This window comes from Neomonachus schauinslandi, chromosome 10 (genome assembly GCF_002201575.2).
Source record: "Neomonachus schauinslandi chromosome 10, ASM220157v2, whole genome shotgun sequence".
NCBI classification, from domain to species: Eukaryota; Metazoa; Chordata; class Mammalia; order Carnivora; family Phocidae; genus Neomonachus; species Neomonachus schauinslandi.
Window position 1 is genome coordinate 78,180,628 of NC_058412.1, and position 13,036 is coordinate 78,193,663.

Consider the following 13,036-nt stretch of genomic DNA (forward strand, 5'->3'; position numbering starts at 1 on the left):
TTCTTTCTTTCTTTCTTTCTTTCTTTCTTTCTTTCTTTCTTTCTTTCCTTTCTTTCTTTCATTTCTCTCTCTCTTTCTTTCTTTTTCTTTCAAGAGTGAGGGGAGAGGGAGAGAGAGAATCCTAAGCAGGCTCTGCTCCCAGGACAGAGCCCAATGTGGGGCCCAATTCCACGACCCTGAGATTATGACCTGAGCCGAAATCAAGAGTCAGACACTCAACTGACTGAGCCACCCAGGCTCCCCCATAATCTCTGAACTTTAAGTAGCATTTAAATGGCTTTTAATTAAGGGTAACTACCAATAACCCCTGGAGGGGAAACTGATGTTTAAGTTGTGTTCTTTGTCCATTCTGTACATATTCATAGATGGCATACATACGCTAAGAACTTTTTGTATCCCTTAAAAGTTCTGTTGTAACCTCTGTGGCTTACAGAGTTCAGATTCCTTTTTTATTCAAGCATTTTTTTTTTTTTACTCTAATAATGCTCTTCAGTATTAGCTTTTAGATTCTGACATTTTGGAAATGACCTCTCTTGACCTTAGGCCCCCAAAGTAAAGGAATAGGCTTAGTGTCCGTTCTTGTCATTATGACACAGAATGGTCTTTGTGTCAAAACAGTTCTCTCCTCGCCTTAGCACCTGGTTACTCTACATGCGTGACCAGGAAGCAGGTGGTATGCTGGACACAGCCCATGGAACCTCCAACATAGCCTGGTCAGCAGAGATGATCTCTAAGAAGTGGAGGTTGGGGATTAAAGGATCTAAATGATGGTGTGTATCTGACAAAGGGTTGGTGGAGGTGGAAATGGCATAAATTTCTTGTTTCTATAGACAAATGGACAGCAAGAGGCCTAGAAATCCCAAATGCATTATAACTTCATGTCTGCTTCACAAGTACAGCAGAGAAGGCTTTTTTTTTCCCCCCATTCCCACAGTGAAAATGATTTCGTTTCCTGAGACACGTAGTTAACCTGGCTTCCAATTCTACCCTTATATTTACCCAATGCCATTGTCCTAGCGCCTCTGAGTTCCAATGAACCGTTTCTTATCATTTAAAACAACACCCTTATTAAAAATTAAATGGGCTACTGGAGGGAGCTACGAGGAAGTTCTAAGTAGTTACTTCTGAGAGGAAGAAGCTGTAAGCGAACATGAGGAATTTGTTAGCTGTAAAGAGGAATCTCCTAGGACACTGGAGTGGGTAATTGGATCTTCTTTCTCTTGAGGCTATGAAAGTACTTGGACACGAGGCAGGGGGATAAATTAGACCGGCTGTCAAGGCCATTCTCTGAGCTTTGAACACCATGAGTGTGTCATAACGGGGGTTACTGTTGAGATCAGAGGGTTCCTGTATTCCCTCCCCCTCCCCGCCCCCAAAGCCAGGGATTCTACTAGGCTCCTGGAAAATGCCCTGGACCGGGAGCCCACTGGATACAAGCAACAATGTTGCCCACTAGCCAGACAATACCTTGAAATAGTCGATAAGTGCTTTTGAATACTTGACAGCGTGGTCCCTTTTGAGTCGAAACATCCGCCAGTACAGCAGAGCCAGGCAGCGGTAACTGTGGTGGAAAGAGAGAAACGGGCCCCGGGAGTATGAGCGTGTCCTCCGCCAGCAAGACGTACACAAAACTCTTTTTTTTTTTTTAAGATTTTATTTATTTATTTGACAGAGAGAGACACAGCGAGAGAGGGAACACAAGCAGGGGGAGTGGGAGAGGGAGAAGCAGGCTTCCCGCTGAGCAGGGAGCCCGATGTGGGGCTCGATCCCAGGACCCCCGGATCATGACCTGAGCCGAAGGCAGATGCTTAACGACTGAGCCACGGAGGCGCCCCAAAACTCTTGTTGTTCTAAGGCACCCCATATTTATGTCACGATTACATATGTGAAATACTGCTATACTTACGTTTATGTCTGTTAATACCTGACCTTCCTTGTCTTCAAAAGATCTAATTCAAAATTTCACACTAGATCCTAGCTTTATGGCTTCTTCTTGGGGCTAAGGGACAGGCCATTTTCTTCTTCCGCCACTAGAGGGCAGTCTCTCTCCATGCGAGGAGTGAGGGAGCGCTAGCACACAGCTTTCACCGCGACTGGGTGAATCTCAGGCCAGAGCCACCTTCCTTCCTGATGCCCCGCTGGCGCCGGGGACCTCGGCAGCGACGGCTTTGCTGAAACAATAGCCCTTCACCTGTTCGTATTCCTTTCACTCTGAAACTACCTTACTGGACTGGAAGTAGTTCAAATAAAGTAACAGGTACGAATGTCATATAAATAAGAACTCAATGCTGAGAGTAGTTATCATTATTGTTTTATATTTATTATTTACATATTAGTTTTCTATCTTATATAATATGAAGTATTAGTCATCATTAATTTGTTAATCCTAGTATGGAACTTTGCATTTGAAAAGAGCACAGAAAGCCTTTCCTGAGACATACCCTCTTTTCCTTGGTGCTTTTTTTTTTTTTGAAACGAGAGAGGTCATTTTTTTTTTTAAAGATTATTTATTTATTTGAGAGAGAGAGTGAGAGACAGAGATAGCGAGAGAGAGCACGAGTGGGGAGGACAGGGAGAAGCGGTTCCCCGCTGAGCAAGGAGCCGGATGTGGGACTTAATCCCAGGACCCAGGGATCATGACCTGAGCCGAAGGCAGCAGCTTAACCGACTGAGCCACCCAGGCGCCCTGGTGCTTTTCACTCATAATTATTTGCTAACTCAGATCTGGTGCCAACAGGCTGGAATGCCAACATACCATGTACAATTCACTAGTCTCTTCTGAGCACATCAAACTGCAGATGATGTAAAACTACCTGAGGACCCTCTCTTTTGTGTATGCTGCTCTTATTTTTTTTTTTTGAGACTTGATTCTCCGCCTTGCAGATCAGGTTCTAGATTAGAGTACGAACCACTAGAGAGCAGAAAATGTTGGATTTCTACAGATAGGTGTCCTGTGATTTGGGAGAATGGGATGAGGTGTCCCAAGGAGATGTAATGGGGAAAATTATTATACCCACATAATCAGTACCACTGTAATCATTACAGATACAGAAAAGATCTATTACATGTTGGTGAACATCTTAAAAGAAGTGCTTCTATTATCACAGTGTAGTGAACTGCTCCTTAGATTGGAGTGTTGAGAACTTCAGCCCATCATCTTGATTCAGTCATACTAATCCCAAATGTAAATAGACAAATGGATTATTTTGATTGTGTCTAAAGTGTTAACACAAGAGAAATGACATTTGGCACAATTCACATTCAAATTACTAAAACACAGACCTACCTGATTTTAAAGTCGGGCATGCATGTGTGCGCGCGCACACACACACACACACACACACAAACAATTATCCTTGTGTAATGGACCTGTTGATTCTTAATCACTGTGAATTCACATCATGCATGGTATAGCAGCAAGAAATGGTGTGGGCTCTCCCTGGTCACCACTAGAACTGCATTTGATTTTGCAGGTCAGAAGGCACTAGAAAAACATGTGTTTCAGCACCTGGTTTGCCAATGAACATATACAAGGCTGAGGAAGCTTTTTTAAGCTGGTATCATGCACTCACCATAATGCAGCCAATTGTTTGTCCTCTGGTGTGGCATTGGGGCCTGAATGGGTTTTTAGTCTCATAGCATACCTAGGGGGAAAAGAAAAAGAAAAACCAAAGAAATTTAAAAAAAAGCTTTCTTATTAACAATAGAACATTTTTTATGATTGAATTTCTCTTTGCCCAATACTTAGTTTTTCATAGCACTTCCTGTTCTTTCCCGCTTTCTTTCCTTCCTTCCTTCTTTCCTTCCTTCCTCTCTTTCTTTCCTTCCTTCCTTCCTTTTTATTTAGAGAGGGAGGGGGGAGGGGGAGAGGGAGAGAGAGAGAGAATCTCAAGCAGACTCCCGGCTGAGCACGGAGCCTGACATGGGGCTTGATCTCACGACCCTGAGATCATGACCTGAGCTGAAATCAAGACTCGGATGCCCAACTGAGCCATCCAGGTGCCTCATCTGTTAATTCTTTCTTTTTATTTTTAACTTTTTAAAATTAAAAAATTTATTTTTTTATTAACATATAGTGTACTATTTGTTTCAGGGTGTTAATTCTTTCTTAAAAGCTAGCTGATGTTTGCCCCATTTTCCCTAAGCATTATACTACTACGACAACTAGAACAAAATGACTTTTATGACCGTCTAGCTACTTTCCGCTCCTTAACAATACAAGTTCAAATGCTACAGATGGTTGAGAGTGATACCAGTTCAAGCATTATCCAGGTATATGGTGACACATCCATTTTTACTAATTTGGATTCATGGCTGAGTGGCTGACAAGATGGAGTGAAGTTCAATCCTTCTAAACCAGTCTCCAGGAAAATGTTCTACTCCCTGTACTCAAATGAATGCTTGGATTTACCCCTTCTTCTTATTCTTACTTTGATGGCTGTATACATGTCCTAGGTGCACAACTAGTGGCTTTTATGAACTTCACTTAATCCCACTTACCTCTCTAAACGAAGGGGACAATGGCCATTCCATTCTCCCAATAATATACCAAGTTACTTGCAGACTTTTTGAGAGAGCTTAGACAGTAGTTGAATGGTCAGAAAGTCCTGGGTTCAAATCTGATTCAGCCTCAATTTTCTTATCGATAAAACAAGACTAATACTGCTGATCACATAGCACTGTTGTAAGGATAGTATTGGTAAAGGTCATGGTAAATGCTCAAGAAATGATACTGTTATCATATTAGCTCCACACCATGCAGATCTGTAGTCTCTTTGAATATATCTCCGTGCACAGTTTTCCTAGTGGGTGCTCTGGGTATTTACAAATGCATACGTGCCTTACTACAATTCACTGGTGTTAACATGTTCCACTTGGAGTGAAGCGTGGAGACTTTATTTCCATTTAGGTCTCTTTACTTTACTTACTTTTAAATAACATTGTCTTGAGTGTCAGCTGGTGGCATAATTTTTGTTTTAATCACTGAATATAGGATTTGTAAAACTCATGAGGAGGATAGTTTATCATACGAATCCATATCTCTGTTCTTCTGTTGTTCTTCCTTCCTTTCTGATGCTCCAAGATTCCTTCATTTGTCATCTCCTTTCAGTCTGAGGAACTTCCTTTGGCCAATCTTTATAGGTTAAAAACAAATACTTCATTTTTCTTAGTTGGAGAATATTTTTATTTCCTCTTCATTCCTGTATAATGAAGTTTCACTGAATCTAAAATTCACAGTTTGATGGGTTTTTTTCTTTCAGCACTTGAAAAATGTCATGCCACTCTCTTCTTTCTTCCATGGTTTCAGATGAGAAGTCTGCTGTCATATTACCTCCCTGACAGGTAATGTGTCATTTCTCTCCCACTATCTTCAGGACTTTTTGGTTGTTGTTTTTAGTTTCCGAAACATAGTTATGATGTGTCTTTGCATGCATTTCTTTGGGTTTATCCTGCTTGGGTTTTTCTCAGCTTCTTATACCTGTAGGTTTATGTCTTTTGCCAAACTTGCAAGTTTCAGCCATTACTTCTTCAAATACTCTTTGAGTCCCACTTGCTTCCTCTCCCGAGACTCCAGTGATATACATGTTGGATCTTTTGTCATTGTGCTTGAGGCTCTATCCATTTTTTTTTTTCAGTGTATTTTCTTTTTGTTGCGCAGATTGGGTAAATTCTATTTTCTGTCCTCAACTTCACTGATTCTATTCTCTGTCATTTTGTTGGGGAAGGTCTTCAAAAAGCCGTGACTGTCAGTTGACCTGGACCCTGTGAGCTGGGCCCGGGTGATTAGAGGCTCCTCACATCCTCCCTTGCTTTGAAATGTGGGGTGGGTTCCACTTGCCTTTCAGCTCCCAGAGGCTGCTCCAAGGGCACAGCCTTGAGATAGTGATATGGTATTGAGAACTATCTGCACAGTATACTTGGATGAACCCAGTTAAGGCCTCCATATAAACTTTAAGATTTGGTGGGCAAGTGCAGGGATCAATTCATCTTGTGGCCACCCAAGTAAGTTCTCTTAGCCTATTCAACCAACCTGGAGTGGTCTGCCCCTTTCCCCCTGTGTCTCCCTACCCCCCATGTATAGGGGGGTGGTTTCAGATTACACCCGGGAAGCTCCTGACAGGGTTATGCACCAACACATCTCCACTTTACTATTGAGCCCAACCAGTGAGACTTTTGTTTCTGTTATATTTTTCATTTCTGTAATTTACATTTGGTTCTTTTTAAAAAATAACATATTCTTAATCTCAGGAAACAAACTAAGGGTTGCTGGAGTGGTGGGGGGTGGGAGGGATGGGGTGGCTGGGTGATAGACACTGGGGAGGGTATGTGCTATGGTGACTGCTGTGAATTGTGTAAGACTGTTGAATCACAGACCTGTACCCCTGAAACAAATAATACATTATATGTTAAAAAAAAGAAGAAGAAGAAGAAGAGGATAACAGGAGGGGAAGAATGAAGGGGGGGATATCAGAGGGGGAGATGAACCATGAGAGACTATGGACTCTGAAAAACAAACTGAGGGTTCTAGAGGGGAGGGGGCTAGGGGGATGGGTTAGCCTGGTGATGGGTATTAAAGAGGGCACGTTCTGCATGGAACACTGGGTGTTATACACAAACAATGAATCACGGAACACTACATCAAAAACTAATGATGTAATGTATGGTGACTAACATAATAAAACAATGAAAAAAAACCATATTTCTTTGCTGAGATTTTTGATTTTTTGTTTCTTTCAAGAGAATTTATCATTGTTTTTTGAAGCATTTTATGATGGCTGTTTTAAAATCCCTGTCAGATAATTCCAACATCTGATTCATCTTGGTGATTGGTGTCAAATGGTTGTCTTTTCTCATTCCAGTTGTGATTTCTTGCTTCTTGGTATGATGAGTGAGCTTCTATTGTGTCTTGGACATTTGGCTCTTATGTTAGGAGACCCTGGGTCCTATCTAAATCTTTTCTTTTAAAAGGAAGTCACCCAGTTTAGGTTTAGCAGGCAGGTCCTGGCCTACTTCTTTAGGCCAATTACAATTTAATTTTTAGAGGCTTTGTGGTGCCATTTTGATTTGTGGTGCTTGGTGTCCCTTGGGGAGAAAGGAATTCTCTTGCCTATGGGGATACAGAGGGAATCCTGAGCTGGACACTTGTGGTGAGATCGCCCTTGCCAGTGCTCCCAGCCCAAGTGTCTCTCGGTGGGGGAGAAGAGCCTTAAGCCTGGCAGGCAACATACAGATGTAAGTGGTGAATTAATGCTATTTTCTAACTCAGATAAGAAAACTTTCTCTTGTCTTAGTTTTCTGAGTAGTTTAAGGGATTCTGTTCAGTCTGAATTATCTAGAAGATAGTGTTCTCTGTCATGCGACGATACTTGCATTAGTGAACACACCAGAGTCCTAACTCCGGTGCAGGGCAAGCATAGCACATCCTCACCTCCAAGTGTATGTGACTGGCATCAGGCTCTTACTGTGGTGTGGATTTGTTTGCTTATTTGTTTTTTAAAATTTGAATGCCTTAAAGGGGGCCATATACACTTCAGTTCACCAGAGGATCTCTGACTTGCTTATTTGTTCATTTAAATATTTATGGAGCATATACTATGTTCTAGGAACTGTTCTAGGGATCAGGGACACATCGATAAACAAATCAGAGCCCCTCCCCCCCCAATTCCCTGTGCTGGAGGCAGTCGCACTCTAGGACACCTTACTTCTTTGTGCCCATATCCAGTGTCACCATTTTCCTACCTGCCTGTGGGTATCGAGTCTGTGCCTTGCTCTGAGGAAGGACAGGGAGAATCTGGGGTCTCTTAGAGTAATTTTAAGTATTTTACTATGGTGATTTCTTTCCTTCACTGACAAAAATAGCATACCATGTAAGAAAATAGAATGAGTGGGCGCCTGGGTGGCTCAGTCGGTTAAGCGACTGCCTTCGGCTCAGGTCATGATCCTGGAGTCCCGGGATCGAGTCCCGCATCGGGCTCCCTGCTCGGCAGGGAGTCTGCTTCTCCCTCTGACCCTCCCCCCTCTCATTCTCTCTGTCTCTCATTCTCTCTCTCGCAAATAAATAAATAAAATCTTTAAAAAAAAAAAAAGAAAATAGAATGAGGAAATCACCAATACACTGATGTAGTAGAAATATTTTAATAACAAAAATGACTGAACAGTGTTGACTTTCAAAACATTCTTTTTTTTTTTTTGAAAGATTTTATTTATTTATTTGAGAGAGAGAGAGAATGAGAGACAGAGAGCATGAGAGGGAGGAGGGTCAGAGGGAGAAGCAGACTCCCTGCCGAGCAGGGAGCCCGATGCGGGACTCGATCCCGGGACTCCAGGATCATGACCTGAGCCGAAGGCAGTCGCTTAACCGACTGAGCCACCCAGGCGCCCGACTTTCAAAACATTCTTAAGAGGTGCTTTTTGAAGATGATGTATTCTCTGATGCTGGGATGACAGTTTCAAAGGCTGGAAACTACTTACTGAAGGAAAGTGGTATAAAATACCAAGTTGTATCTTCGGGCCAAAGTGGATCAAAAAGGTTATAACCTAAGATGACTAGAAATCTTTCATCTGGAATGATGAGGTATGCTAAAAAAATATCTAATCTTATGTTGCAAAGAATTCCAGAATTAGAAAAGTCTCTTAAAGTTTGTTTTGGGGAAGGATAATTTCACATATGGGTATTAAATATTATCCCAAGCAGTTGAACTAACTAGAGACATAAACTATATGACAAGGTTCTCAGTACAGTTCATGGATGAGATTCCCTTAAGGGTTCATTAAAAAGACATTAAAGATGTGTCTTTCTGGGTCTCCATGATGGAAGACAAGAGTCTCCCATCCAACCCCTTGCGGTGCCCCTGTTAGAAACCCTGCTTCTGCTCATATTACATGTCTCAACCCAGGTGAGGGATGGTGTTCCCATTCAGGTCTAAGACCAAAACAACATCAGCAACCCCTGAGACAGCATATCATAGGAGGGATTTCCTTTCTGACAATACCCCCTGAATCTTCTTTCCTCTCATCAGATACTCCTGAATCATTTACTGATGGAGTTAGGATTTTTATTATACTAACCTGATTCCGAGTTACAAAAAAAAAGGCAGCATAAAGGTGAAATTAGTTCAAAATCTGCCACTTCCCAGCCGGGTGAGGTAGGCATGTCACATCTCACTTGGGCTCAGGGCTCAGCCTGCTTTCTGCAGCAATCAGGGGTTAGAGGAACTCTCCTGCTCACTCACAAAGACAGCAAAGGAGGCAGGGTGTGTGAAAGTGCCTTGCAAAATCTTATATTCCTCTTTGTGAGAATGAACATTAGTTCTTGGTAGCTGACAGAGCAGGCTGGCATTCTTTTCTCTGTATTCAGAGTACCGACATACATTCCTCACCCCCTCCACTTCCCCAACAAGACACGGTGCTTACCTGATGAGCTCTACTGTTTCCGAATACATCGTATAAGGAGATTTGGATTCCATTGGGCCTTGTTCCATTGCGTTTCCACACTCAATAAATGACAAAGCTGCTTCAGCATAGTTCAAAGCCTTTCCAAACTTTTCCACCTGATCAACAGAGTTAATACAGTGTCTTCCTTAAGTACAGTTTTTTTTAAATGGCATTGTCACATAGTCTATACACTTTATTTGAGAAACCCGACTGTAAGTTCCAAAATCCCGTGAATGAACCCGAGAGGAGAAAGAAATAGGATGCTTCCTTCTCTAGTTATTTTCGCAAATTGCTACTGGTTCAGGGTAAATGAGTGAATGGTTACAGACAGAAATATCCCAAATCCATACAACAGCTGCCAATCAGAATTGGTCAGAACTACACGGTTGCTCTAATTTCTCTTTCTTTCTAACCCCTAATTGCTGGGCAACTTCCCTCCTTGTCCCTCCATGCTATGCTAAATAAAAAATGACTTGGGGGGATTATCTCAAGTTGTCTAAATGTATGTTAATTTCCCCCCACGTCAGTGAGGATAACCGGGAATCAGCGTCATATTCTTTGGTTCTCATAAATCTGAACTTACACGTGAAGTTCCTACTTCCACATATTGTTACTCTCTGTGGTAATTACATATTCTAAATTCAGATTGTATAATCTTCCCAGTTTTCACATATTCATTCATCAACCCAAACAGAATTACACAAATACTCTACTCATCTAGGTCTTGCCTCTAAAAACAATTCTCATTCATAATGGATACCGTAGAAAGCACCAATGGAGAGCAAAACTCTCCCTCCTTGGCAAATCAAGGTTTTATTTATTTATTTTTTTTAAAGATTTTATTTATTTATTCATTAGAGACAGAGAGAGGCAGAGGGAGAAGCAGGCTCCCAAGGAGTAGGGAGCCCGATGCGGGACTCGATCCCAGGACCCTGAGATCATGACCTGAGCCGAAGGCAGACGCTTAACCATCTGAGCCACCCAGGCGCCCCAAATCAAGGTTTTAAACAGCTTACAACCCTAATAGGCCGTAGAGAAATATTTCTTGGCAGCGCTTTCAGACTAAGGAGGTCCTTTCATTCAACAAGTATTTTTTACAGCACCCAGTTCTGTGCAGCGTGCACTTGATACACAAAAGCTCCTTCCAGGAACCCAGAATATATTTGAGGAGAGAAAACGTGTACCCACGGTATAGTTCAAAGTGCAAGGCAGTCTGTGGTTAACTGACAAAATGCAAAGCCAAGAGTCCAATGCAAAGAGATGGTAAGAAGTGAGGAAGTCAGGGGGTTCAGAAAGGCTGGGGGGATTTCAGGGGGGAGACCTGAAAATGAGAGTAGGAAGGCAGTATGACTTGGCTGGGTTTGGGGAGGAAGCAGAAGGTGTGAGGAGCTGTGAGTGTGTGTGTGAGGCTCTGCAGCTGCAGGGGCCCACTGGCTGGCATGAGTGCGGTGTGCTCAGAGGCCAGGAGGGCATCAGCCTGGCTGGAGCAGCATGTTGATAGGAAAGGAACCATCTTGGTAAACCTTGGGTGATTCAGGCAGAAAATTTCATTCTGCTTTAACATTTGGTGCCCTTCTCCAATAGTGACCACGCATCAGCTTCTTCAGGTGACCAGAACTCTCCATCAGACTGTGGGGTTGTGAGGACAAGAACTGGACCTTCCATTTCCCTTGTCTATTTTCTGATAACTCTGCTTATTTCCCCTGCACACCCGTGTACCTAGGCGGAGAGCTTCATACAAATAAATGTTTGATGGGCAACATTACTGGGAGAAGGGTACGCTTCTGGTTTCAGCATCTTCAGCACTGGAATAATACCCTAAAAGACATTCGAAATGCCCTAATGCCAGTTAGGAATGCTGGAGGGGAACAGAACTGGAATTATTAGGTAGGAAGGAGTCTCTTTGGAGGAGACCCTAAGATGGAACAACCATGTGATCTCTCAGAAAAAAACAGAAGTTTTCTATTTCTTGCCTGGAGGAGTCAAGCTTTCCAAAACAGGAGATTATCCAAGTAAGAAAAGTTATTTTTTTTTTAAAAAACATCAAATCATGGTGACTTTAGGGTCTTATGTGCAGCATAATAGTTTCTGTGTTGTACAGTTTCACAGGAAGTATTAATTTTGGCAGATACATAGGCAGAACAGGAGTCTTTTTGAAAAGGGATTTGATCCTGGGACGAAGCCAAGGGTTGGCCAGGCTAACAAGAAAGAAAAATGCAAACCTAGATTTTTTTTTTTTTTTTAAAGGAACAAAATACTACCACCCACTGACTCCATTGCCTCTAGTTACTATTCAAACCTTAGAACTAAATTGAAATATTCATTTATCTGGGACTTTCTCCCAGTCAGACATTATTGGTTGAAGTCATAATTTATTGGGCTGTGAGCACTTGATTATATAAACATTTCTCCATTTAACAGACCCAGCCATCCTTGTAATAGATTTTATAATTACCCCAGCTATATTGCCCCAATGATGAAGCTGCAGTACAAACATAATTTGGAAGAACATATCTGGAAGGAAAAGGGTCTTACCATTGCATCTGCTTTATGTTTCATCCGTTTAGCTTCTTGCATAAAATAATCTGCACTGCGTGGCCTACAGGAGAGAATATTAAATGTCATTATTGTGTAAGCGCAAGATCTTTTGAAAATATTCTTCCCTTTTACTCAAACTTGAATCACAATTTTCAAAGTCTGTTTAATATGGAATCAAGCATTTTTGCATTCTCAAATTACTGCATATACGTGAAATATCACAATTCCTTTTCTCTTAAATTAGCTATTCAAAACACACTCAATATATGCAGATAGTCTACATTTATAGTGATTTTAACATGGTTCCCCAGTGCCTAATTTGTGAATCAGATTTCTTATTGCATAGTTAAGAAAACAAGTAAAAAAATCTTATTTTACATGGTATTTGTATACAACAATCCCTTTTTAATGTAAAGATCATAAATATACCTCATAATAACTGTATGATATGTATGGGTGAGTATGTTTATGTATTCTTATGAAAGTACCTGTCATTTATATGCATAAATGGTACCTACAGCTGTATGTATCTATATATAATTATTTTAGGGCTTCACAGTGAAACATGAAAAGAGGTAATACTGTATCATTATATTCCAGTTGTAATGAAGTTAATTGCAAAGTGATGTCTACCTTGTAACAATGCAAACATGGCATATATTCTCCAGAGTTCTGATTAGCTGGCTGGTAAACATTAACAGCAGACATGTGCATTATTAAAGCAATAACCCTGGCCAGCAGTAACTCTGCTGGCGGAGGAAGGTAATTCATATGGAGACTGATCTGAGTGTGTGTAATGACCCCAAGTTATGCTAAGCTACTCATCAGACAGTACCTTTAAATGCTTAGTCTAATAGATTTTTAAAAATCTGCATACTCTAGGTACCATCAGCATAAGCTTTTTTACATTATGGGTCTTTATATAATCAATAAACTTGACCTATTCCTGAATATCCAATATAAGCCAGGACTCCCCAAATGAGAGGTAAGATGTAAATAGTGATATTAATCACAGACTGACTCACCTATTGTTATATGCTTATTCTGAACTCTCTTCTTTCAG

At 41.4% G+C, this 13,036-nt stretch overlaps 1 protein-coding gene across 1 annotated transcript in view; it reads right to left on the reverse strand.

The window, feature by feature from the left end:
• AFF3 (AF4/FMR2 family member 3) overlaps nucleotides 1-13,036 on the reverse strand; it is a 429,746-nt gene that overhangs the window by 4,186 nt on the left and 412,524 nt on the right. Inside the window, exons 17-20 of the mRNA XM_044919020.1 lie at nucleotides 11,971-12,034; nucleotides 9,415-9,551; nucleotides 3,573-3,644; nucleotides 1,468-1,561 (exon numbers count right to left, since the gene is read on the reverse strand). Coding sequence (XP_044774955.1) covers nucleotides 1,468-1,561; nucleotides 3,573-3,644; nucleotides 9,415-9,551; nucleotides 11,971-12,034 — 367 coding nt within the window. The remainder of the gene's footprint in view (nucleotides 1-1,467; nucleotides 1,562-3,572; nucleotides 3,645-9,414; nucleotides 9,552-11,970; nucleotides 12,035-13,036) is intronic.